Source organism: Acomys minous (genome assembly GCF_964271855.1).
Source record: "Acomys minous genome assembly, chromosome: 1".
NCBI lineage: Eukaryota > Metazoa > Chordata > Mammalia > Rodentia > Muridae > Acomys > Acomys minous.
This window is the reverse complement of record NC_140483.1, coordinates 143,690,006-143,715,419: the sequence shown is the minus strand read 5'-3', so window position 1 is coordinate 143,715,419 and position 25,414 is coordinate 143,690,006. Positions and strand designations below refer to the sequence as shown.

Here is a 25,414-nt window from a genome sequence, read left to right as displayed (position 1 = left end):
AATTATAAGTCTGCCATGGGCAGCTTACCAGGAATGTATCTGTCCACCCTTAACTCAAGTTCAAGGCCATGCATGAAAAAGAACCCATAGGCATGGAAGCACTGAGACAGGCAGGGCTTGCTGTGTGTCCACATTCTGCCTCTCAAGATTTTGCAACTTACCTAGGAAGATTTCCATCAGCACAGGAAGCAAGCACTGTGCAGGGTAGGTGGACACTAATTTCTGTGGCTGAAGTGACTAGCAAAGCTTGGCTGTGAGGTTCAAGCATCACTGAAAAATAAAGAAAGGTTAATTGGGGCCAATATTATGATGTCCTCTGGACTTCATCCTCTAGTAAGCTTCCTTAGAAGTGTATGGAGCTAACATAATGCATCATTTGATAAGGTTGAATAGGAAAGCAGTATGCAGAATGACATGCATGGAGGAGCAGAGAATTTAGTTATCATAATCACTAAGAGAACGAAAGCTTGCTGTGCCTTAAAACAAAAACCTAGTTTGCATTGGAAAGTCATTTTTAAAACCATAAAAATTAAGATGGGTGGTGGTGGTACACACCTTTAATTACAGTACTCGAGAGGCAGAGGCAGGTGGATCTCTGTGACTTCGAGGACAGCCAGGGCTCTGTTACACAGAGAAACTCTGTCTTGAAAAAAAACATAAACAAACAAACAAATAAAAATAAAAAATAAACCATAAAAATGTAAACAAATGGCAACAATAAAACTAAACATACCTACTGTGTCAGTCAGTGATCATATCAAGTTTAACCAATCAATTGTAGCTTTTTATATTGAAGCACAAAGTAAAATTTAACTCTTTTCTAAAACATACATACTTATAAAAAGAATGTGATTCCAAAATATTGGAAGTAAAAAGCAAATATGAACAATAAAAAATCCGGGGCCCCATCATAATTAACAAGATGGAGTGAATGGCGAAAGTCATTTAACAGGGCAGAAAGAAAAGGGCATCTTAGAAAGCAAAGGACACAGTTTTACAATGTAATATTTTTTGCAAGGTTATAAAAACTCAGATTTTAAAAGCAGTGGATTAATACTACAGGTCTATGTAATAGAGTTGTGATTTGGTAATAAACTTATTTATTATACACAGTACTCTGCTTAGGGATAAGAAAGTAGAAAGTCTGAGAATTAATGTAGAACTGAGTGTAGGAAACAAGTAGGCAAACATTTCACTAAAGAGCTGTTCTTCACCGAAGGCTAGGCACTCCAAAAATATATGTTTAATAGTGAAATAAAGGCATTCTTTGGCATGTGTTAGAGTTTTTTTCACATTTTGCAATGTAAAATGTGCTAACAGCAAAAGCTGGCAAGTCAGATTAAAGGATTTATTATATAATTTAGGAGAAAACAGGGTCTATTTAGTATAAACCTTGAATTTTTTTTAAGCAAAGTAAAAATTTGGTATTTCCAAAGTTTAGTATTCAAAAACGTTGATGCATTCTATCACACCCACTGTAGAGTATTGGCTGTCTTCCCAGTAGCACTTTTTCAGCCCTTCTTCATCTTTTAAATACTGACTCCCTGTTTCAGCATCCATTTCCTATGGGGAGCCCAAATGAAGTTAGCCTGCCCCCTTTTTTCCCCCATATAACATTTCGTTTTCTGGTACTTGTTGCTTGGTTATTTCTTCATGGTACCATTTTAATGTTTCCCTCTATTCAGTATTTCATGTACGCCAGTGGAGCTGGATAGATAAAAGTCAAATGCTGTCTTTCTAGTGTTAATTACTTCACAGGTGATTTTGTTTCCCGTTGATTGTACCTTACGAGGAAGCACAATATCCACTTGTCTGACTTTTAGGGGTGAGATTGTTCAGGAATAACTTTTCACTTGTTCTATGTTAAATTGACTCATGTTTATTAAGCATAGCAAAAAGATTTATTTTGGCTCATGGTTTCAGATGTTTCAGGGCATAGTTGGCTGGCTTTCTTGCCTTCAGGCCTTGATGTTGAGGTGTTTGTCATGGGAGCTGAGAAACAAAAGACATGGGAAGAGGCCAGTTCCTCACTGTCTCCTTGACCTAACTTCCTCCTATCACATCCTTTGTGCGAAGTTCTTCCATCTCCCAGTGGAGCCACAGTGTGGCTAGCACACCTCCATGGCCTTTGGGGAGCATTTAAGATCCAGACTGTAACACTCCCTTCAGGGAATGTTCTTTTATTTAGCGTGTCGGGCAGAAAATACAGTGTGGCTCAAAGAACAGTCATAATTTTCTCTTGGCATATATTTGTAAATATTTTTCTACATTATAACTTGAAGGAACAGTGCTGTATAGTAACTGGGAGGCCTCAACACCATTGGACATTGTCTCCTCACCACCGCCCTTCATCTCCAGGTGTATATAGGAAAAGAATGCAGTTGTGATCTTGACTTTTCTCCAAATTCCTGCTCTTTGTCACTTGCTCAAAGTTTAGGTTCTAGAAGAACAAATGTGATTTTTTTTTTTCAGAAGGTAATTCTTTCCACACATTAAGAATCTCATCCCTGGGCTGGAGAGATAACTCAGAGGTTAAGAGCACCGTCTTGTTCTTCCAGAGGTCCTGAGTTCAATTCCCAGCAATCACATGGTGGCTCACGACCATCTGTAATGAGATCTGGTGCCTTCTTGAGGCAGGCAGAATACTGTATAAATAATAAATGAATCTTAAAAAAAAAAAAAAAAAAAGAATCTCTTCCCCAGCCATGAAAATCATGTTATACCAAGAACATTCCTTCTGAAGTTCAGAGAACTACGTTGGGTCTTCCAGTTAATTTAGTTCATCCCATATTTAGATAGACTGAAGACAAACAACTGATGACATCAGTTTTCATTGGAAACCCATGTGTGACCAAACAGTAGCAGAAAGCAACTTTAATTTCTTTGTATTTGCCTTTGGCTCTTTTACTGGCTTAGTTTAAGATTGGGAATCATATTGCATATATCTGAATTTGGGTGTTTGGAGGTGGGGGTAAGTCATTCCTAGTATTCCTAGTATCTGCCTGTTTTCAGCTAGTGAAAAATGCTTTTTATTGTTCTGATGTTTGTTCATAAATGCAGATTACTTCTAATGGTGCCAAAATAGGTTTCTTTGATACTACGAGAGCACTGAACAAGTTAAGGGTTAAAAATAGCTTCCCAGTCCTCGATAAGTTGTCCTGTTTTTTTCTTTCTCTTTGAACTTGTAGTTCATTATATTGCTCTTGAGAATACTAACAGTGTGAGATGTGCCTTGATTGGTATCCAGCTTCAAGGCCCTTAGTTCCTGTCAGCCTCAGCTTCTTTTCTCCAGGGCCTTTCCACATCTCCTCCTTACAGCCAACTGCAAGCCTTTTATGCTTTTGTTGTCCACCAGCTTAATGCAAAACTGAGAGTAAGAGTCACTGACATTGCAGTCAAAGAAGTGGCCTCCAGGGACAAGAGGCAGCCTTGGGACTTGAGGTGGCAGGCTGACTATCAGTGTGGATCAGAAATAGAAGAGAGCTAGTGCTTGATACATCACTTCTTTGTTTGCTATATAGGAGAGACAGGCAAGTGCTTTGTGAAGGATTTTAAGAATCTCAAAGAAAAAGGCAAGCAACTGGAAGCTAACAAAAATACTCCAAGTATGACTGCAGAATACTTAGTTGACAGCAGCAGTGCCACAGGGCAGGAAACATTCAGTATTCAAGCTGTTCATGCAAGTCATTTCATGAAGAAATGGCTTCTCAAATTATTTTAAGAAGGTGGCAATATACTTTACAAAAATAACATGTAAGTTTCTAATAAAATACAGATTTTCCACTTTTCTAAAGTCAAACAATTTACATGTCACTGCAGAATTATCACAAACTTGTTGAATGTATTCGTATATGAGGCATAAACTTCGTACAGAGTTTTAAGTGAATGTATGTACTTGTCACTAGAGTAAAAAGCTTTGTTCTCTAAAGCAGCGCATTGTAAACTTTAGTGTGTGTAGGCATTGGAAGGTCATATTAAAATGAAGGTTTGTATTCATTAGGCCTGGGCTGGAACCTCACAGATTCCCAGGTCATACCAGTGCTGTAGAGGCAAAGGCCGCACTGAACAGTGAGGTTTTTAACATATTGGGCTTTAAATGAACAAATGCATCAGAAATGCTTCTTGTTTTCTAAACCCACTGATTAGAAGATGCTCTGGTGAGCCACGTAAAGCCTAGAAAATGCATCCATGAATGTGAATCTCACTAACAGAAAGGATATTTGATAACTACTTATGCATAATATTTTATTAGCTCTGGGCTCTAAAACTCCCATGCCATTTTTTCTTACCTTACAGATGGCACAGTGCAGCTGTTGGTTTTTTTTTTTTACTGACTAGTGTGATGTAGCTGTTCTTTTTGGAAACAATTTACTGATGATTCTGTTTATTTTTCTTTAGCTTCATTAAGGTGTAATTAGCAAATAAAGATTATATGTATTTTCAGTTTACATTGTGATGTTTTGATGTATGTATATATTATGAAATTATTAAATCAAGCTAATATCCATGTCCATCACCTTATATATTGTGTGTGTGTGTGTGTGTGTGTGTGTGTGTGTGTGTGTGTGTGTGTGTGAACATTTGTAATCTAACTGCTTTTCAGTTTTGGAGTATCCTATTAGCTGTAGTTACCATGCTGTATGGTATGTCTTAGTGGATGGTCTGTGTGCTGGAACATCTGGAAACCATGCCAGAGCGCATGAAGGGAATTGAAAGGAGTTGCTGCTAGGGGATCAAGACAGCTGTTGGGCAGAGATGCAGAGGAGCTTCTGTGATGGGCAAGGCAGATTGCTCCTGAGATTTGTTCTAGCAAATTTTCACCAAGTATCGTTTTTACTGTCAAACAGTTAAGTCCAGATTGTTGCATTCCTTGTTTTAACCTTAATTTTCTCAAACTTACTAAGATATTTTTTGGCTGTTCTCCTTTACCTCTTTCTCCCATTTCTCATCTCCAGCACTCAGTGTAATTTTCAGTATTGACATAAATAGACTCATTCATCTGTGTAGCTATTCATCTAGTGCTTATTTGAGTGCTCATTGTGTACAAATGGAATATGGTACTAGGTGGGTCTGCTTTCACAGCACTCGTGTCTGCTGGAGAAATTAAGTTACCAACATAAATAACCAGTTTAAGGATAGAAGTAACATATTCCTTTACTATCAAAGAATAATGTGTTGATGTTCTGTAGAAAGTGCTTTAGGAGTTTACATGAGAGAAATGAATGACTGTTGTCTGGGACCATGAAGAAAGTCTTTTTAGAAAGGTAGCTTTTGACTTGGATACTGAAAACTAGGTGTCCTTTTCTAGCTATTCCAAGAGTGGCCGTGCATGACATGAGCAAGCAGGAACTGTAATTTCTGCAATTCTGAATCTATAAATCACAGGATATGGACTGTTTGTGAATGACCATTAAAGGGGCCACACAGCAGTTCTGAGTGGCAGCCTAGTGATGCTGGTGCACAATACAGCTAGGGATTGGCTCAGCAGTCACCTCCTTGCTCCTCTGTTCACTCTTATTCTGTTCTCATTTTAGCATGTTAGATGAGGGGCGTGATGCTTCACGATTTAGGGTTGACGGAGAGCACTGTACAGTTCCTCCCAGCTACTAAGGGTCTGCTACAGTGACTGAATATAACTCTTTGCCTAAAACACAGCCTATAGAGGGAAAGGGTTGGCATTAGGTATATAAAACTCCAAGACAACTGGCATGATCTGGAGGCTCTTAAGAAAGCTAGAGTTTGTTTATGTTTGTTGGGAGAAAGGGGAGAGTGAATATGAGTGTGAATGAATATGAGATTGTTTCTTGAGACAGGATCTTACTGTGTAGCTGTCCTAAAGCTTGTGATCTTCCTGCCGGAACCTTCCGGGTGTAAAGATTACAAGCTTGCATTACTGCATCCAGTTAGAATGGAGGTAACTGTAGTTCATTTTAGTTGGAGCCTAGGGTATCCATGGAAAGCAATAGAATGCAGCTGGGGAAGGGAGGTTGCAGCTGATTTGTGAGCGGCACTGAGTGCCTGCTAGATGCCGTAAGCTCTTGTACGGTAGACAGAAAGCCCTTGGAGGTTTGTTATCAGGAATCGCAACACATGAAGCCTTATTGGTCCTTCATAGGAGGCATTCAGTTTAGAGAGTATCATAATATTTCTCATTAAGGATATATTTGATTTGAAAATTCTGGTAGTAATCAACTAGGAAATTGTATTTATTTTTAAATTAGGTACAACTCATAAATTATTTTAAAAATTAATCTTCAATATTACTGTTGATTTTTTACTCTAAAGCAGGTCCTCATGGGTTAGTGCCCTTTCAAAAAGAGTAATTGCACTGAGGCTTAGCATTGGGTGACAGAGTGAGGGCTCGCATGTTGCCATAGTGTGGACAGATATATGTTAGTATTGTAACAATTAAAACTTGGAGCCTAGCAGAGTTGTACTTTGCTAGCAAACAGCACTTTGAAACAGATGCTGAGACTCAGTCAAACACTGAGTAGTGCATAAGGAGTTGTGAAAAAGTGGGGGGAAGAAAGGACCTGGAGGAGACAGGAGCTTCACAAGAAAACCAACAGAGCCAACTAACCAGAGCCCAGAGGGACTTGCTGAGATTGAAGCATCATCCAAGGTCCATGTGTAGACTGGAATTAGGACTCCTACAAAGATGTAGCCAATGGGCAGCTCGGGGTTCATGTGGGAATAAGGGGAACTGAGGTGGGGGGGTTCTCTGACATGGACTCTGCTGCCATCTTTTTTTATCACTTCCCCCTGGTGAGTCTGCCTTGTCAGGCCACAGTGGAAGAGGATGTGCTTAGTCTTGGTCCCCTTTTGTGAGGAATAGAGGAAAGGTTGGGAGGGTGGAACTGGGAAGTGAGGAGGGGTGGGCCAGGATGTAAAGTGAATAAATAATTGATTAAAAACAAACAATTAAGGGGCTGGAGAGATGGCTCAGAGGTTAAGAGCACTGGCAGGTCTTCAGTTCAATTTCCAGCAACCACATGGTAGCTCACAACCATCTGTAATGAGATCTGGTGCCGTCTTCTGGCCTCAGGAGTACATGCAAGCAGAATACTGTCTAAATAATAGATAAGTAAATCTTAAAACAACAACAACAACAACAAAAAGCCAAACAAAACCCAAACCAAACAACAACAAAACAATTAAAACAACTTAAATATTGAGAGAGTGGTTATTAAAAATGTTTTCCAAAATTTATTTCTGAACATTTTCATTTTAGCAGGTAATCAGCATTTCAGTATGATAACTAATTTAGAGAGTGGTTTAATTTTTCAGTAACTCCTGTTGACTTTGACTACTTTTTCAGGTCTTCTGTTTTGCCACTATTCAGCATACTGGACTACTGTGACAAGAAAGCCAATTTCTACCAAGAAAACCAAAGCTTAGTGGAAGAGGGGGGATTCCTCAAAAGATGATTGTGCAGTAGCTTATTAAAGGACACCCTGGGCCTGGAGAGGTGGCTCAGTGGTTAAGAGCATTGACTGCTCTTCCAGAGGATCTGGGTTCAATCCCCAGTACCCACCTGTCAACTCAAAACTGTCTATAACTCCAAGATCTGACACTCACAGATATACATGACACCGACAAATATACATGCAGGAAAAATGCCAATACACATTAAAAAAATAATATATAAAAGCAGAGGACACACTGGTAGAGTAGTCCATGTGTACAGAGAGAAGCAAAAAGTAGGGCATAGTTGGGACAGGATCTAGGTGGCTTTTAAGTCCTGGCTTCACTAGCCAAACAGGTAGCCTTGGAGGAAGATGGGAAGGGTAACAAAAGGAAAGATTTTGTGCTTCCTACAAACATGTCAGTTTTAAAACTCCTCTAGGTAATGCTGAAAAAGGTCCTACTATTGGAAGCTTTTTTTTTTTTAATTGTTCCTCCTTCCCTCCTTTTTCCACATAAATGCCATGCCACTTGGTGTGGAGGTCACAGGACATCTTGTGGGAGTTCACTCTTCCTACCATATGTGATCAGAGATTGAACTCAGGCCATCAAGCTTGGTGGCAAGCATCTTTACCCAAGTAGCCATTTCACTAGCTCCATTTAAAGATCTTTAAATGCCAAGTTTTGTACGATAGCCATGAGAATTCCCTTCTTTGTGTAAGATCACATCACAAGCCACCTCAGACTGAATTGCCTAATAGTTGGTTTACCTAATGTGTGTTGAAGAAATTAGTCTCATGAATTGTGGAACATGGTTGGAGATAGCTCTCCACTGTTGTATTAACAACAACAACAAAATGATATAATGACCTGGAGAGAATAACTTAGGTTGTAAAATACCTTGAAGTTTATGTCTATACTTAGTTATGTTGTCTGTTACATTTATAATATTTCACCATTAGAGGCTGTGTTCTCCATGACTATTAAGACCTACTACTTACAATTCTCCCCTCCCCACTCTGTGTGGCTGTGTACATGTACACACATGGGTGTTTCTAATTTAATTTTTAAAAATTAAAAAGTTTACTTCAAGTGTAGTGATTCCTTTCTCCCCTTCTTGCTCTGGACCCACTTGTCTTTATTTCATGTGAATCATACAGCATTTAAAGCGTAAAAGTGCTCTCCCAAGAGAGTCTTTATTTAGCCCAGGCCTGATATAAAAGAAACAATCTGCCTGTCAGTCTCGTAGAGCTTGGTAACAAGTCAAATGAGCTTTTCATATTGCACATTAATAGACATGTTAACCCTAATAGGAAACCCCCTTTACTCCCTAGAGGGAATAGAGACCACTGGGTCAGAGGCAGTTTTCTTGCTTTGAGTTGTAACAAAAACTCAGTTGCATATGTCCTAATATATTTACTACAGGCAAATCAATTATTACTTCTTTTCCTTTATTAACTAGTATATAAATATTTTGTCATAACTGTTTCAAATTTTTAAAAATTAAATTTAAAATTTAAATGTTACACTTTCTGTAAGCTTTTTTTCTTTTTCTTTTGTTTTTTTGTAGTGGGAGGAGGGGAGGGAATGGGGTCCTACTCTGTAGCCATGGCTGACCTGGAACAAAGAGTCTCATTCACCTGTCTCTGGTTCCTAGGTGCTGAGATAAAAGGTGTGTGCCACAAGGCCCAGTGTGAAAGTATGTCTTAATAGGTAGCGCTTGAAAAATCGACTTCCCTTGGATTATGCAGAGATCATTATCTTCTTTTTTTTTTTTTTGAAGTTTGTTTTCTTTTTTTTATTGAAAATAATTTTTTTTCCTACAATATATTGTGATCAGCTTCCCTTCCCCCAACTCCTCCTCCCAGGTCTTGTCTTCAGCCTTAGCACTTAATGGGGCTTGCCATTCTCTGCTGCTGCTTTGAGAGCCTATGAGACAGTATCATGCTGTAGGCATTTGCGCTTTGTTACCTTGTAGATACTTGGTAAAATCTGTTATTTAATGACTTTGCTTGGATAGTGAACAGCTTTGTTGCTCTGATCATTTTTTTGTTTCTGCAGTTTTTTCCCTCCTATGTCCAACGGTTAATCTTACTGTTCTAATATAACTGAATTCCATACTTCTTTAAGAATTGGTGATAAGTGTATGTGGGAAGGCTCTTTTAGTGTTGCCATGTATAGTAGAAGGTTTCTAAATTTTGAGACCTCTAATGAAAGACAGATGAGACAGGTTTACTTAGTACACAGTCTAAAGAAGGAGGGGACCGTTTATTTTCACTTTTAAGACTCCTGTAGAAGGAAGTGGGCATGTTTGAATGGTGTACACCAAGGGGAACTCAGCAAGGCCTGGCTTCAGATTTCTTGGAATCTCTGTTTTCAGAAATGGGGGCTTAATGTTTTTTTCCTGCAAGCCTAGGGCTTCTCAGCCTTCCTAATGCTGTGACCTTTTAATACAGCTCCTCATGTTGTGGTGACCCCCAGCCATAAAATCATTTCATTGCAACTTCATAGCTGTAATTTTGCTACTCTTATGAACTGTAGTGTAAATGTCTGATATTCAGTCTGTCTGTTATGTGATCCCTGTGAAAGGGTCATTCCCCCCACTCCAAGGGGTTTATCACCTGTTGAGAATCACTGCTCTAGCTAATGTACATGTGGCCTACTTTAGAAGGTCAGAGAATTTTTTTTTAAAGGCTGTTTGAGGAGAAGGAGGCCAGAGAGACTTTCTGCATCTGTTTTCTCAAATGAAAGGATAACACATAGCACGCCTTAAACTGTATCAGTAATAAGTGGTCAGAGGAAGGAAGTCTGCTCTTCCCAGATAACTTTGAGGCATTGAAAATCGTGAAAACATTTCTAAAATCTAATGTTGATACTTACAATCACGGAAGCTTACTTTGAAGAGAAAATAGTAATGTTGTAAAGAATTACTTGAGTTGTTTACATGCTAGCATGAAAATGCTTGTATGTGTTTGTGTGTGTGTGTGTGTGTGTGTGTGTGTGTGTGTGTGTGTGTATGAGTAATTGGTGAATTACTAATGTTTGAAGTCATGTTCTAAGAACTAAGTGTCCATGAGGTAGCATCCAAAGGTATACCTGGCAGTTATTTGACTAGAACCTGACATTAGTTTTTACTTACTGTAAAGCATTGGTCAGTGGCTGAATTTTAGCATATAAACTCTGCTTTGGACAAAAGATTCCCTGAGCAGCAGACACATTAAATTAAAGATGAAACCTAAGAATAAATACTACTTTCTAAAATAAGTAAAACTTTGCTAGTTTGTTTTAAAATTGAATCTTTTCTCTGCGTTACAGTTGTTAGTTAGGCTAGATTCTCTTTGACAAGCTAGAACTTGGATTTCCACCTAAAGGTGAAAGTGAAAACATTGTTTTTCTTCTAGTAGCTGACACATAACACTTTATCACAGACAATGAAAACAATGCAAGTGCTTTCCAGGCAGGTCTCTCCAGTCTTCCCCAGTAGCTGTCCTGGATGCATGGAGACTAAAATCATTGAACTTAATTTCATATCAATACTACAGAATGGCTGAATAAATTCATAATTTTCTTAGTTACTTACAAACTTTCTGGAAGTGGAGGAATTTTCTAATTTCTAGGCTGGGAAGTTAGTATTTTTCCTATTTTAATTAAAATCAGATTGTTTTCTAAAAATAAGTAGAGTCAACTTAATTAATTTGTCTTAGACTGCTTTATTTACTTTTTATGGAAATTCTAATTTTACCTTTTTAAAATTTCAGGTAACTTCGATTTTTACACCTATAACAGCTGAAATAACAAGTCTTGATTCAGAGAATATAGATGAAATTTTAAGTAAGTATCTTGATATTTTAAAAGTATGTTTATTTCTCTATAAGTAATATATAAATAAAATCACAATAAGATTTCAGTTATCGATAGTAATTAACAAGCTGGCATTCTGGCTCATTTCACTGAGTGTATCAAGAACTTTACGTTTTGATTATTAGTAAAATTTCTTAAAATGTGTTCTTCTTTCCTGAGTTGCAAGGTTTTTCACTTTTTTGTTTGTTTGTCTTGGTATAGATACCATTCCTGACGATGTATGAGGTGGCCTTCTAAGGCCCTGTAGTAACACTTTACACTACTAATTAAGAACCATAGAGTGGAGCCTAGAGTTTCTTTCTTTCATTTTAATTAAATGACTTATTCTCCAATCTCTTTTTAATAACATCCAGTAATTGTTGTATTGAATATATTATTTGCTGACAGTGTGATTATAGATAGAACTAACTTGGAGGAATATTCTGATTTTTGCAAATACTAAAGAAAAGGTCAAGACTTGATTGATATGATGGGTGATTACAACAAAGGAGATTTTAAAATACATGCAGTGTCCATAAATTCTTTTTTCTTTAAAAAACAAAAACACTAAAAGGAAGAAAATGACATATGACCAATGCATATGACCAAAGCCCTAAGTAATAGAGATAAAGAGGAGTTAGGCATAAATTACCTACATTGTTTTATGTCTGTGGAGTTTTAAGTGTCAAAAGTGTTCCCACCTCATAAGCTCTCTAGAGCAGTGTGTTTATAAGCGGTGTCAGAAGGACCCAGAGGCTTGGCTCGGCAGAAGCTGCTAGACTGCACCTAATTTGCATTTCTATAAGTTCCTGGGTGTTGTTGGAGCTTCTGGTACAGAAACCAGTTTGTGAATCACAGCTCGAATGAACAGGCAAGTGAACCAAAAATGTGGGAGGTGATGGGAGCAAAAAGTCACCGTTCTCATCCCTCTCACCTTCCAGGTTATGGAACATCTTTGTGTATTAGTTCCATGAGTGCTGGAAGGGTTTAAGTTTCTCTGAGTTTAATCAAAAGAAACAGTACTGAGTCTTTCTTGAGTCTTCACATCCTAAGAGATTTTGTGTGACAGAGTGAGTATAAAGTGGGTAGGAACCAGGAAAAGTGGATTTTATAATGCTACAAGGTAGACTTCTGAGGATGACAAATAGTTAACCATTCTGATCTTGCAGAGCTGGTTCCCAGTCACTATATGTATGCAATATTTAAAAAGTGGATCATTAAGCTCCAGACCATCCCACTTTATGAGATGGGATTGCTTAGAAGTTTACATTGCTGCTCAAGAGTTGATCTCTTTTTTGTGCTATACTCATTTAAGACCCAGTGAAAGTATACCTATTAATGGAGGGGTAAGGAAAGTGTTAGGTTATATGTAAGCCAACCTTGCCCTATGAATGGTTTTCTGGGTGAGAGGTAACTATTGTGTATCTTTATTTGGCCGTTTGTAAATGGGAAACAATCATGATGAAAATTGAATCTTTAAGTATGTCACACAGAAACAAATAACTAGTTTTGTTTTTCAATTTCAGATAATGCTGATGTTGCTTTAGTAAATTTTTATGCTGACTGGTAAGTAAGCTTGTTCTGGTTTTGGGTTTGGTGTCCCTCCTCCTCTCCCTTTTCTTTTTTCCTTCCTTTTCTTTTCCCAATATATGAGAGGACACAGGTTGGAAGTTAGAATTTAGGTGTGGCAAGTTCATAAGAGTAATGTTGATATTTTTCAACTTACACACTTTTTCCAGGAGGCCGGTAGTTCTTGCTCTGAATTGGATCCTGTCTCTGTCCTTATATGGTACCCTGGGACCATTTTCTTCTTTTCACCTCAGGTGCATTATCCTCTTTCTGAAGTGCTTTGTTTGGCTCAGAAGTGATTCATTTTTGGGATTATACATAAACTTTTAGCAGTTGAGGGTCTCTGAAACTGTTTATAATTTGCAATTTCAGACTTTGAACTAAGAGATGTTCAACTTAGATACTTTTTTTGTATTTTACTCTGTTTGTACCTTCCCTAGCTGACTTTGAGGGGAGAAGCAGTGTCTTCCTAGAACTCCAGAGTCTGCTAAAGAATGTGTGCTGGAGACAGGCAGAAGAGACAGTTAACTGAGGAGTAATTGAAACAGGGGCAAAATTGTTTAACTATTCCCTAAAAGGCTCACTGCTTGCCAGCTGCCGCCCCCCTGTTTGGGCCTGCACTTTTCTGTGAGTCACTTCTCTTTTTTTTTCTGTGACTCTAGCCTTACATATTTCCACAATATTCTCTGCACTGTAAGGCAGATTTCTGTGCCTCTAGTCTTACATATTTGTACAATATTCTCTGTAGTATAAGGCAAATTTCTTCTGTACAGTGCAGATTGAGTTTACACTGTACCTTAAACCTCCCTAATCTTTGGGTGTAAATTTAAGCCCCCTGTCTTGACCTAGAAGGCCCCTCATGACTTGCTCATTTGCATCTCTTGCTTCTTTCTGCTTTCATCTTCTGCTCATCACACCAAGCTCTTGTACTCCTATACTGTTCTGCCACCTCCCCAACCTGGATGGACCACTTCTTGTTCTCATGCATTTCTGTACTTGTTAACCATCTTTCAAATCCTAGATTAAGTGCCACTTTCTTCCGGTCATCTTCATCTATTACTATTCCTGCCCTTCTCTCAAGCCAGACTAGGAAACCTTGTTCAGTGTCCACTTTGTAATAATGGAACATAGGGCTCTTTAATTTTAATATCATGTAAAATATATACATTCAATAGAAACTGGGTTTTTAATTGTGACCTCTGCTTGGGCTAGTGACATGCAGTATGTATTCCTCAGTGGTGGACTGTGGTGACAAGGGCTAGCTGCCGGCAGACAAGTGATCGTGAGGGTGAAAAACTGATACTCTGTGCTATGCTGTTTCTGAGCTGCACTGTTTGGAGGTTAGGCATAGTTACTGCATTTTTGCCTTAAGATATTTTCAGTTCACTAATCAGGTTCCTTAGACTTAGCTCTTTTGTAAGTCAGGGAGCATCTGCATTTCCCACAGCCCCAGTCTTAACCAGCTGTACATGCTACAATCTAGCTGGAGATTCCCAAATACAATCCTTACTTTGTGGAAATAGTTATCATAATTGTACTTTAAAATGTCATCCTCAAGCACTTTGAAAAATACTTGCCTCATAAGTGCCTAACAGTGTCTCCTGAGTGAGCATGTGGATGCATGATACTGGTACTTGAAGAACTTTAATAAAAAGCTGAAGATACATAGAAAATGGCATTTATAAAATATGTAATAGAAGTAGCATATTTCAAGGCAAATTAGGGTTAATATTAGTCATAAAGTTTGATAGAAGATTATCTAGTCCAGACTTTCCAGGTAAGGAGACTGACAGGCGGAGGAGCAAAGCACTTTTCCTGATGGCCTGATCAGATTGTAGCACAGGGCAAAATAGAATGCAGTGTTCTTGACTGATGAAATCTGATTAATCGTTAAGAGAAAGCAGAATTGTACACTCTGCTAACTTTATTGCAAAATCTGAGTTGGAAATGTTGACCAGTAGCAACATATTTGAGAAAACGTACTACCTAAGGAATGTCTTCCACTATTAATGGTGAACTAATGTTCCTTTTCAACTGAGAAAACTTGAGTAATTTTCTGATAGGTTTACTGTATTTGCTTTCATAGGCTAGACTCTATTCTCTCTGGAAGTTGATTCTCTTATGTAGCTACGGAGAGCTACTATGATGCCTCAGAGAATAATAAGCCATAGCAGGTGCTTAGTAATGCTGTGAGTGTGGCAAGCTCTGTATTATTTTTCTAAGGCTCAGGAATGCCCTGTGGGTAGGTATTATAATTTCTGTTTTAGATTGAGGAAGTAGAGGTTCAGAAAGACCATCTGCTAGTAAGTGGTGGATTTGGGATTTAAACTCAGGTATGTCTAAATCTTAAGCTTATTTCTCTCCTACTAGATCATAATAGTGAACTACCTCAAAGTGTCTGCAAGACAGCTCTTTAGTTGATTTGTTAAGGATTATTGAGCCCTAGATTGGAGATGCATTCAGAAGACCATGAGAGATGGATCTATTGCATTTGTTGTGCCACCTGTGTAAATGTAGTGTTTACATACACATGATGGTGCAGCAATACTGAAATTGACCTTCCCATTTAAAGTTTTAGTATTTAAACTGATAGCATTTTAAACATGAATCTGCTTTAAAACTTAATGGGACAGCAAAAGTGGGGAGTCCAGAGAGGAGCTCTTGATGTGGGGCTCCCTTCACTCCTGAGCCAGACCCTTCCATCAGTTCTCTAGGAGCCACATGTAAAGCTCAGAGCCACAGTCAGGCCCTGTCTGTGCCTTCCGCCCTCTACCTAGCTATTTTCAGACGTTTAGTACTCACAGACCTGGGGTTCCGGCTCTTCTAGTTCTTGAATTCTTCAGCTTGCTCACCTTACAGACATCTATTGACTGCTCATTAGAATATGTAGTCAAATAAGACACGGTCCATAATGTCCATAGACCCTTCCTACCTATCCCAGATGGGAGATTTAAGATGCTAAAGAGGAAACAGGAGTCTGAAAGATACAGATTGGATTTCCTTGATCTATTCTAGGACATCTCCTTAGGAAGTCAGGTGAGTAGGCTAGAGAGAGATACAAAAGAAACAGGGAGGAGGTGTAATTCTACGTCCTTTTGCATGTTCTTTACAGATTATTGCTAATAAAAGCTCCCACATAGATTTGAATATATGGACTTCTTCAAGAAAATGTCTTGTTGTATAAGGGCTCTAAAGACAGTAGTAGCAATTATAGTGTCTTACCATATTCTTCTCAGTACCTTTTTTCCATGAAATGTCTGTTCTCCCCAGCTGGTTGTTTGTGTGCATTGTATCTTCTTTTTTCCCCCCTCAGGTCCCTTTAATCACCCACTATTTGTATTTCTCAAGTGCTTTGCCTAATGGTGAGCAGTAAGGATTAGAAGTAACAATTTCCTGGAATATTATGACCCTCTTTTAAATAGGTGTGGGAGGGAGGGGAAAATGGTCAGGAAGTCTTTAGGAATTTGAATATTTGTTTCTGGACGTAGTAAGTTTATATGTTTACAGATATAAAGGCCTATTTTAATATGGGGATATATTTTTAAGAGAAAACACTAGTTTTATGCCATATATTGTTTCAAAAGAACTATTTAGTACATTAACTGATGTCTGAGATTGATGGAGTAGCCAGGTGGATTGACCTAGCATTTGCAATAAATTAAGCAGTCCAGAATGATGGGAGTATGTTCATTGTTCAGAGAAAGCTGATTTCTTCTATAAGCACGCAGATCTTAGCAGTGTAGGGTAGAGTGTATGCTGCAGGCTTGTGTCATGGCCTCTGTGAGAGATACATGGCTACATGCGCCATAAAACTAGCAGTTAATCATAAGGCAAAACAACAGACCAACTTCATACTTTACACAATATTAAATTAGAGAGTATAAGCTTTGAATTCAAGTGTTTTCCTTTCATTCACTGACAGACATTGTGATTAAATTGAGTGTGTGATTGTCTCACAAGTTGTTTATTGTACATATGCTAAACATCAGTGAGTGATAACTGAAGTAAGATCCTGTGCCTTCTGCGCTTCCCTGCTAATTGGTGTGCTTGTCTGTGTGTAGGTGTCGTTTCAGCCAGATGTTGCATCCAATTTTTGAGGAAGCATCTGATGTCATTAAGGAAGAATATCCAGATAAAAATCAAGTAGTATTTGCCAGAGTTGATTGTGATCAGCACTGTAAGTAACTAAAGTAGGAAGTCTGAAAGAAATGTCCTGACCCCTCCTCCACGCATGCGTGCACTGTGTTGTTTCTAGTTTTGTTTTTGTTTTCCTTTTTTTAAATGCCATGATTTAATTAAAGATGAAATCTAAAAAGGTCTGGAACCTAGAGTAAATGTCTAATATTTCATCTTTTCTGTCTTTTTAACACTCCGTGTTGCCTATATAAAAGGTACTTGTGGGTTTTTTGTTTTGTTTTGTTTTTCTTAATTAAGATACAGCAGGTCAAGTATATAGGTATCAAATCATAACTAACTACATTTTCTACCAAAGCGAGCACTAGAATCAGTAAATATAGGTGAACTATAGTTTTGGAAGACAAATGAGGATTTTTGTTGCTCCGAGAACCATGCAAAATATCATAATATTCAATTTAAGTAAGAGTGAAAATCCTACAGAAATACGGTCTTCATTTCAAATAAGATAGTGTCTTGTTTGTCTCATTTGTCTTATTTTTGTGTTTCTGTTTGTTATCTTTAAGAGTCCACCTTGTGTTTGAAGTGTCTTAGCTGTAGTTACTATGATAATTATTGAATTATTAAAATACTTTAGACTCTAAAAATCTATTTTCTTGCGTTTTGTTTCTCTGTGCAATGTACTTTGTAAACTCTCTGGTTTTTAATATAATAGCATTGTTTCCCAAGTTGAACTAGTGAGCTAGCAGTAAATGCTTCCCCCCAAATGCCCCACTTACTACCCTAGCTTTCCCTTCTCAGGACTCTAAGTAAGTAAAACTTGGTAGGTCTGTGTTGGGGTCATAGCTGTCTCATCAGCTGCACTGTGAGTTCCTCGAGACAGCACTTTCTCTTTTCCCTTTTCTTCATGCTCCCAGTTGTAAAGACGGTACAACTTACTAATCTCTATATGTCATGCATTTGGCAGTTTCTAGAAGATAAAACAACTCATTAAAAGCTTGTTTGTATTGACTTCTTGGTGAGCTACTGTGTACAAAGCTGCCTCCTTTATACTTGCAGTTATTCTGCTTCTGAATACCTGTTCTCTGTCTGTCTGTCTGTCACACTCTGTCCATTTTTCCAGGTATAGAAACAAATAAAGTGGCTTAACCAGTGTTGCACAGCACAGTGTTCATTAAGCTGGAACTAGAATCCTGGCCTGACTCAATGCCTCCACAGGACAGCTTTCTCCTTTTCTGACTGAATGCCTCCACAGAACAGCTTTCTCCTTTTCTGCTCCATTCTGAGGGCGTTGTAAGGATTTCCTGGCACTGCTCAATGCCCTGTAGAAGAGCGTTTTCTAACAGCACATCATTTTGAACTATTATAAGCTATATGCCATGTTTCTGTCAGGATTCACAGATGGATTAAATAAAGAGGGCAATAAAAGTTGTAGGTACAAGCATAGATGATGTCTCCATACTGCTTGCTTTCTGGAGTACTTTCCTCCTGCCCTTTCACTGACAGAGAACATGGCATGCTTGGTTTGGGCTCAGCATTCAGATCTGTCTACTCTCTTTGTATTTAATTAGATGCTGTAATGCAAAGACGAGTCTTTGAGTCCCTACCAACACTGAATTTGAACCATTGTGCTTTCAAGCTCGCAGTCATGGGAGAGATGATAAGTTATTTCTGCCATTGAGCCGGCTATGTACATCATTTATGATACCTTTCCAACAGATAACGTCTAAACTCAATCTCACGTTATTATGAGCTTCCTTTTATCGAGGAAAATAGCCATAGCGCAGATGTTGTTCTTAATCCATCACTGTTTACTGGAGAAAGTTACATCTGCAGTGCGAGGTCCTCCCTAAATAGTTTTCTCATTTGGTACCTTTCCCCTTCAACAGTGATACTTGTGATGTGAAACTTACTGGCGATTTACTCACAGATTGTGATCTAGTCACCCTTTCAGTGTTTTCCTTGGTTTTGTAAGATCCTCTCTACCCTTCCTAGTTTGTACTGGAAAAATTCTGAGCAGAGATAGCGTTAGGAATTCTGTGGTCTGAGAAGTGCCTGTTGGTCAGAACACTCTGCGAGGCTTGCTTTCTGTAATTAGGTGTTTCTAAGATACAATTGGCACGTGACCCCCAGGGTTAAATGGAACCCTGGTGTAAACTTTGATATGTGCCTCCACCATGCTTTCATCTCTACAGCTAAGATCCCTGCCATCCCTTCAAACTCTCATTGTGCCTTTTATGTACTCAAACGTTTAACAGATCTCTTTTTGGTCATTTTCTAGAATTTTATGTAAGTAGAATCATATAGTATGAATACTTCTTTTCCTCTTCCTTTTGGTTAGCTTGGTTATTTTGAGATTATTCCATGTTGTATGGTATTATTAATTAATTTAAGGGTTTTTGTTGCTTTTGAGACAGGGTCTCACTATATAGCTGGCCTCGAACTCATTGATATCCCCAGCCTCTGCCTTTGGGTGCTGGGATTAAAGACACACCCCACTGTGCCTGGTCCAATTAGCTTTACTAGTCAGTGACATTCTGTTGTTAACTGATAGTGCTAAGCTTGGTAATACTTTCATGTGCTCATATGACAGCTGTATATCTTTGATAAAGTATCTGTTAAAATTATACATATTTTTGTTGGATTATTTCTTTTCTTACAATGCTTGTAAGGTTTTTTTTTTGAGTTTTAGTTCTTTTTAAATGTACTGTTTGTAAATATTTTCTCCCATTCTGCTCAGTGACTTTTTTAAAAAATTGGATAGAATACCTACGATATACAATTGCCACCTGGACTGTGCTTCTGTGTAGCTCCAGTAGTGTTACAGTATGTTTGCATTGTTTTTACCCAGTCTGTAGATCTTTTCTTATCTTGTGACACTGAACTGCTCTGGCTGTGAAACAGCAGCGTCTCATTTCTCCTGACCCTCAGCCCTTGCAAACTGCCATTCTACTTTCTATTTCTAGAATATGACCATTCTAGGGAGCCTGCTTAAGTAGAATCATACACTATCTTTGTCATTGGTTTATTTCGCGTGACATAATCTTGTCAAGACCAGTTCCTTGACAAGGCATATGCTACAATTTTCCTATTTAAAGTAAATATCCCAGTATTTATTATATAAGTATATTATAGTAATGAAAGTTACATGAATCTATTTTCTTGTACTAAAACTTAAAGGAAATAATTTCCTTTTGTTTGACTTATTCAAATTGCTCAAATCACTGTTTAGTATGTAGTGATTACTAAGTAAAAAATGATTTAAACACAAACACTGTAGTACTGTAATTGATCCAATAGCCAAGACAGGTACAAAGTGACTAATGGGCAGGCAGTGTATGCAGTGTGGATATGCAGTGTATGTTGCATGGATATGCAGTGTCTGTTGTGTAGATATGCAGTGTATGCAGTGTAAATACTCAGTGGATGACATGTGGTTATGCAGTGTAGATAGTGTATGTCATGTTGATATGCAGTGTATGTAGTGTAGTGTAAATACTCAGTGTATGTCATGTGGATATGCGGTGTATGTAGTGTAGTGTAAATACTCAGTGTATGTCATGTGGATATGCAGTGTATGTAGTGTAGTGTAAATACTCAGTGTATGTCATGTGGATATGCGGTGTATGTAGTGTAGTGTAAATACTCAGTGTATGTCATGTGGATATGCAGTGTAGATAGTGTATGTCATGTGGATATGCGGTGTATGTAGTGTAGTGTAAATACTCAGTGTATGTCATGTGGATATGCAGTGTATGTAGTGTAGTGTAAATACTCAGTGTATGTCATGTGGATATGCGGTGTATGTAGTGTAGTGTAAATACTCAGTGTATGTCATGTGGATATGCAGTGTAGATAGTGTATGTCATGTGGATATGCGGTGTATGTAGTGTAGTGTAAATACTCAGTGTATGTCATGTGGATATGCAGTGTATGTAGTGTAGATATTCATTGTATGTCATGTGGATATGCAACGTATGCAGTGTGGATATGTCAGGTAATGGAAAATCTAGTGTACCACTAGGAGGAAGTAAAACTTGAGATTTCATTATGCCACTCAGAGCGGTGTTCAGTTTCATAGCTTAATATATTTCTGGAAGTTTTTTTTTTAATTGAAAAATAAAATCATCCATATAACATCTCAATTGCTATCCCATCCCGTGCGTCCTCCCATTCCTCCCTCCCTCCTGCTTTCTCCCCACTCCCCTTACCTATGACTGACTGAGGGAGACCTCCTCCCCCTGAATATGATGCTAAGGTATCAAGTCTCTTCTTGGTAGTCTGCTATCCTTCCTCTGAGTGCCATCAGGCCTCCCCATCCAGGGGACATAGTCAAATATGGGGCACCAGAGTTGGTGTAAAAGTCAATCTTCACTCTCCACTTAACTGTGGAGAATGTCCTGTTCCTTGGCTAGATCTGGGTAGGGGTTTGATGATGACTGCACGTATTGTCCTTGGTTGGTGCCATAGTTCAAGCAGAACCCCTGGGCCCAGATCTTCCCATCATAGTGTTCTTCTTGTAGGTTTCTAGGACCCTGTGAATCCTTCTATTTCCCCATCTCCTATATTTCTCTCACCTAGAGTCCCAATAGGACATCCTCACATCTATCCCACTTTCCTACTAAGTGAAGACTTTCATAGGACATGCCCCTTGGGCTAGTGTATTTCTGGAAGTTTTTATGTAGTATTTTTGGGCTGCAGTTCACTATGAATGTAAAGCTCTCATGTATCACATTTTTTTAGCCATCATTTTAAATTTGTTGGTAGTGCACAAGTGTTTCAGTTTTCTGCATATCCTTGCTAACAGTATAAATTATAAATAATGCATGTACTAAGTTTTCAAAATACCTACCATGTAATAGGTATGCGGTGATATGGTTGGTTTATATTCTCCTAAAATGTAGTGATGTTGAATATCTTGTTTGGCTTTTTGTGTGTTTGTTTGTTTGTTTGTTTGTTTCGGTTTTTCATGACAGGGCTTCTCTGTGTAGCCTTGGTTGTCCTGGGACTGTCTTTGTAGACTAGGCTGGCCTTGAACTCACAGAGATCCACCTGCTTCTGCCTCCTGAGTGCTGAGACTAAAGGCCTGTGCCACCATGCCTGGTGATGTTGAATATCTTTAAATATGCTTGTTGGTTATTGAAGAAATGTTCACTCACATTCTTTGCTCATTTTTATATCAGTTTCTATCTTCTTTCTGAATGGTTGGATGTGTGTGTGTGTGTGTGTGTGTGTGTGTGTGTGTGTGTGTGTGTGTTAATAACCCTTTATCACATATAATTTCCAAATATTTCTCTTATCTTGTAGGTTGTCTTTTGCTTTGTTGGTTGTCTTTTCGTGCATAGTTTTTTTCTCAATCTTGTTGTGGTCCAGTTTATCTTTTTACATTTTTTTTACCCATGTTTTAGGTATCATAGGTAAGAAATTATAGTAAATCCAGTGTCAGTAAGTGCTCCTATGCTTTAATACCTCTCCAATCTTAGGCCTTACATTTAGGTCTTTGGAACTTTTTTTACTTAATTTATATGTATGGAGTAAGGTAGGAGTCTAATATTTTTGAACATTTTTGTGTATGTAAGGTATCCAGGCTCTCTGGAACCATTTGTTGAAGAGGACCCCTACTGCCCAGTTAGTTGGTTATGACATCTTTATAAAGCAACAGCTAATGGTGTGTGTGATTGTGGTTCTCTGGTCTGTACCACGATCTCTATCAGACAGTTTTATTGTAGCTCTGACTATGATTAGGTTTGAAATATGAAAATGTGAGACTTCAACTTTGTCAGAATTGCCTTTTGTTGTTATTTTCATTTTTTATTATACTTAATTATTTTGTTTATTTTTTATGTGTTGTACATGCCACAACATGGGGCAATCAGTTTTCTCCTTCCACCATGTAAGTCCTGGGGGTCAAACTCAAGTTGTCAATCAGGCTTGGTTACAGTCACCTTTACCTTATTGCCCTCCCTACTTTTTATATATTTTAAAAAGTAAAAATATAATTACTCCATTTCCTCCTTCCCTCCCCACCCTCTGTCCCTCTGATGCCTCCTTCACACCATTAATGGTCTCTTTTTCTTTAATTATTATTGTTACCAATATATGTGCAAAATATATAAATACAACTTGCTGAGTCTGCTTAGAGTTTGTTGTATGTTTATGATTTTAGGTTGGCCATTTGATGTTGTATAGCCAGTTAGGGAACTGAGGAAGACTAATTTTTCTCTCTCAGCTGTTGTAAATTTTCTGAAGTTCTTTGTCTAAGGAGTGGGGTCCCATGAGCATCCCCACTCCATGTTAATGTGTCTATTGATGTTGTCATTGTTTACAGCTTGTTTAGGCAGCCATGTTGCTGAGGTACTGGATGTAGCTCCCTCGTTGTTTCTAGGAGACAATCTCACAGCAAACTTCCTAATCCTTTGGCTCTTACTATCTTTCTGCCCCATATTCCACAGTGCCCCCTGAACTTTGGGTGCAAGAGTTGTGTTGTAGCTGTAACCATTGCCCTTTGGTTTTTTGTTTGTTTATTTGAGAGAGGGTCTCCGTAAGTAGCCCAGGCTACCCTGAGGCTTAATATGTAGCCCAAGATAGTCTTGAACTTATAACCATCTACAAAGTGCTGGGATTGCAGACCTGTGGCACCACACTTAGCTTAAAAGTCTTTTGAAGTATATATGTTCTGAATTTTAAAATATCTTTTATAGATTCATTTTATGTGTATGAATGTTTTTCTTGTATGTATGTATGTATGTATGACACCATGTATGTGCATGGTCTCTGCAGAGTTCAGAAGAGGGAGTCAGATCTCCTGGGGGTGTCTCTAGACCACCATGTAGATACTGGGAACTGAGCTCAGGCCCTCTGCAGGAGGAATAAATAAATGCTCTTGACCACTGAGCCATCCTTCCGATCTCATGGTCTTAGTTCTGATGAAGTCCTGCTTACTAATTTTTAACGGACCAGACTTTGGATTTCTTAGAAGAAATCTGTTCCCTTTCCAGTATTGTAAAATGTTTCTGTCATGTTTTCTTCAATAAATTTCATAATATGAAAGTTTCCATTTGTGCCCATTGATCATTTGGATTTAGTTTTTATGTGTGAAATGTATGAGTTAAAGTGGGTAGGTGGGTTGTTGTCATCAAACAGATCTGTCATTACATGTTGGGGGAAAACTCTGTCCCATTTTCACTAACTGCCTTAGCATCTTTGTTGAAGTGAACTGGGCCTGTACTTAAGCCTCTAGTTCTGGTCTTTTCTGTACTATTAATCAAGTGACTATTCATCCCATATCTTGTGGATTGTTATAGTTTATAGAGGGTCTTGAAAACAAGTGGTATAAATCTTTCAACTTTGTAGTTTTTTTTCCAGAGTGGAGTTGACTGTTTTAGTGGTTTTGGATTTCCATATGACTCCTAGAAAGAGCTTGTTATTTTCTAACAATAAATGGGAATGCCAGGATTCTAATTAGAGTTAACTTCATTGAGACCACTTTGGAGAGAATTATTAATTTAGTAATCTTAAATCCATCAAACACACAGAGATCCACCTGCCTCTGCCTCCCCAAGTGCCAGGATTACAGGCTTGCACCACTGCACCCAGCTCCGCAAACATTCTCTCTCTCTCTCTCTCTCTCTCTCTCTCTCTCTCTCTCTCTCTCTCTCTCTCTCTCTCTCTCTTTGCTTTTTCAAGACAGAGTTTCTCTGTGTAGCCTTGACTGTCCTGGACTCGATTTGCAGACCAGGCTGGCCTCGAGCTTGCAGTGATCCACCTGTCTCTGCCTCCCAAGTCCTGGGAATTAAAGGTGTGTGCCACTACCACCCGGCTCCACAAACATTCTTAATCTTACCATGTATTTAGATATTTTCAGTTTCAGCAATGTTTTCTCGTTTTTGTTTTTGTTTTTGCTTTTTAAGTTTACATATATTATTTTGATACTTTTGTTGTTGTTGTTGTTGTTTTAAAGACAGGGTTATTCTGTGTAGCCTTTGCTAACCTAGAACTGCATCTTATATACTTCACTGTCAAAACCGAAAACCAGTACTGAGCTACCCTCAGTGCACTGTGACCAGCTCTTTCACTGTTATTAAGGCTAATTGATTTTACTCGGCAGATCTTGGGTCTTCTGGCTTTTTTTTTTTTTTAAATCTTTATTTTTGCAGAACCTAGACAATTCCAAGGAATATTGGTTGCATGATTTGTAGACTGTGTTTAAATTGGAGTCTAGGCTCCCCCCAATCCTAGGTTTTGCACGTGTTGATGTAGTTTTATTAATTCTTTTTTTTTGGGAGGGATGGAGGTTTTGAGACAGGGTTTTTCTGTTGTACTCCTGGCTGTTCTGGAACTTACTCTGTAGCCTAGACTAGCCTGGAACTCACAAAATCTGCCTGCCTCTGCCTTGGCCCCTGCCCCTGCCCCTGCCCCTGCCCCTGCAGTACTGGGATTAAAGGTGTGCACCACCACTACCTGGCAT

General features: G+C 38.4%; 1 protein-coding gene across 1 annotated transcript in view; it reads left to right on the top strand.

The window, feature by feature from the left end:
* ERP44 (endoplasmic reticulum protein 44) overlaps window positions 1-25,414 on the top strand; it is an 81,164-nt gene that overhangs the window by 20,687 nt on the left and 35,063 nt on the right. Inside the window, exons 2-4 of the mRNA XM_084796737.1 lie at window positions 11,163-11,235; window positions 12,771-12,810; window positions 16,875-16,990. Coding sequence (XP_084652863.1) covers window positions 11,163-11,235; window positions 12,771-12,810; window positions 16,875-16,990 — 229 coding nt within the window. The remainder of the gene's footprint in view (window positions 1-11,162; window positions 11,236-12,770; window positions 12,811-16,874; window positions 16,991-25,414) is intronic.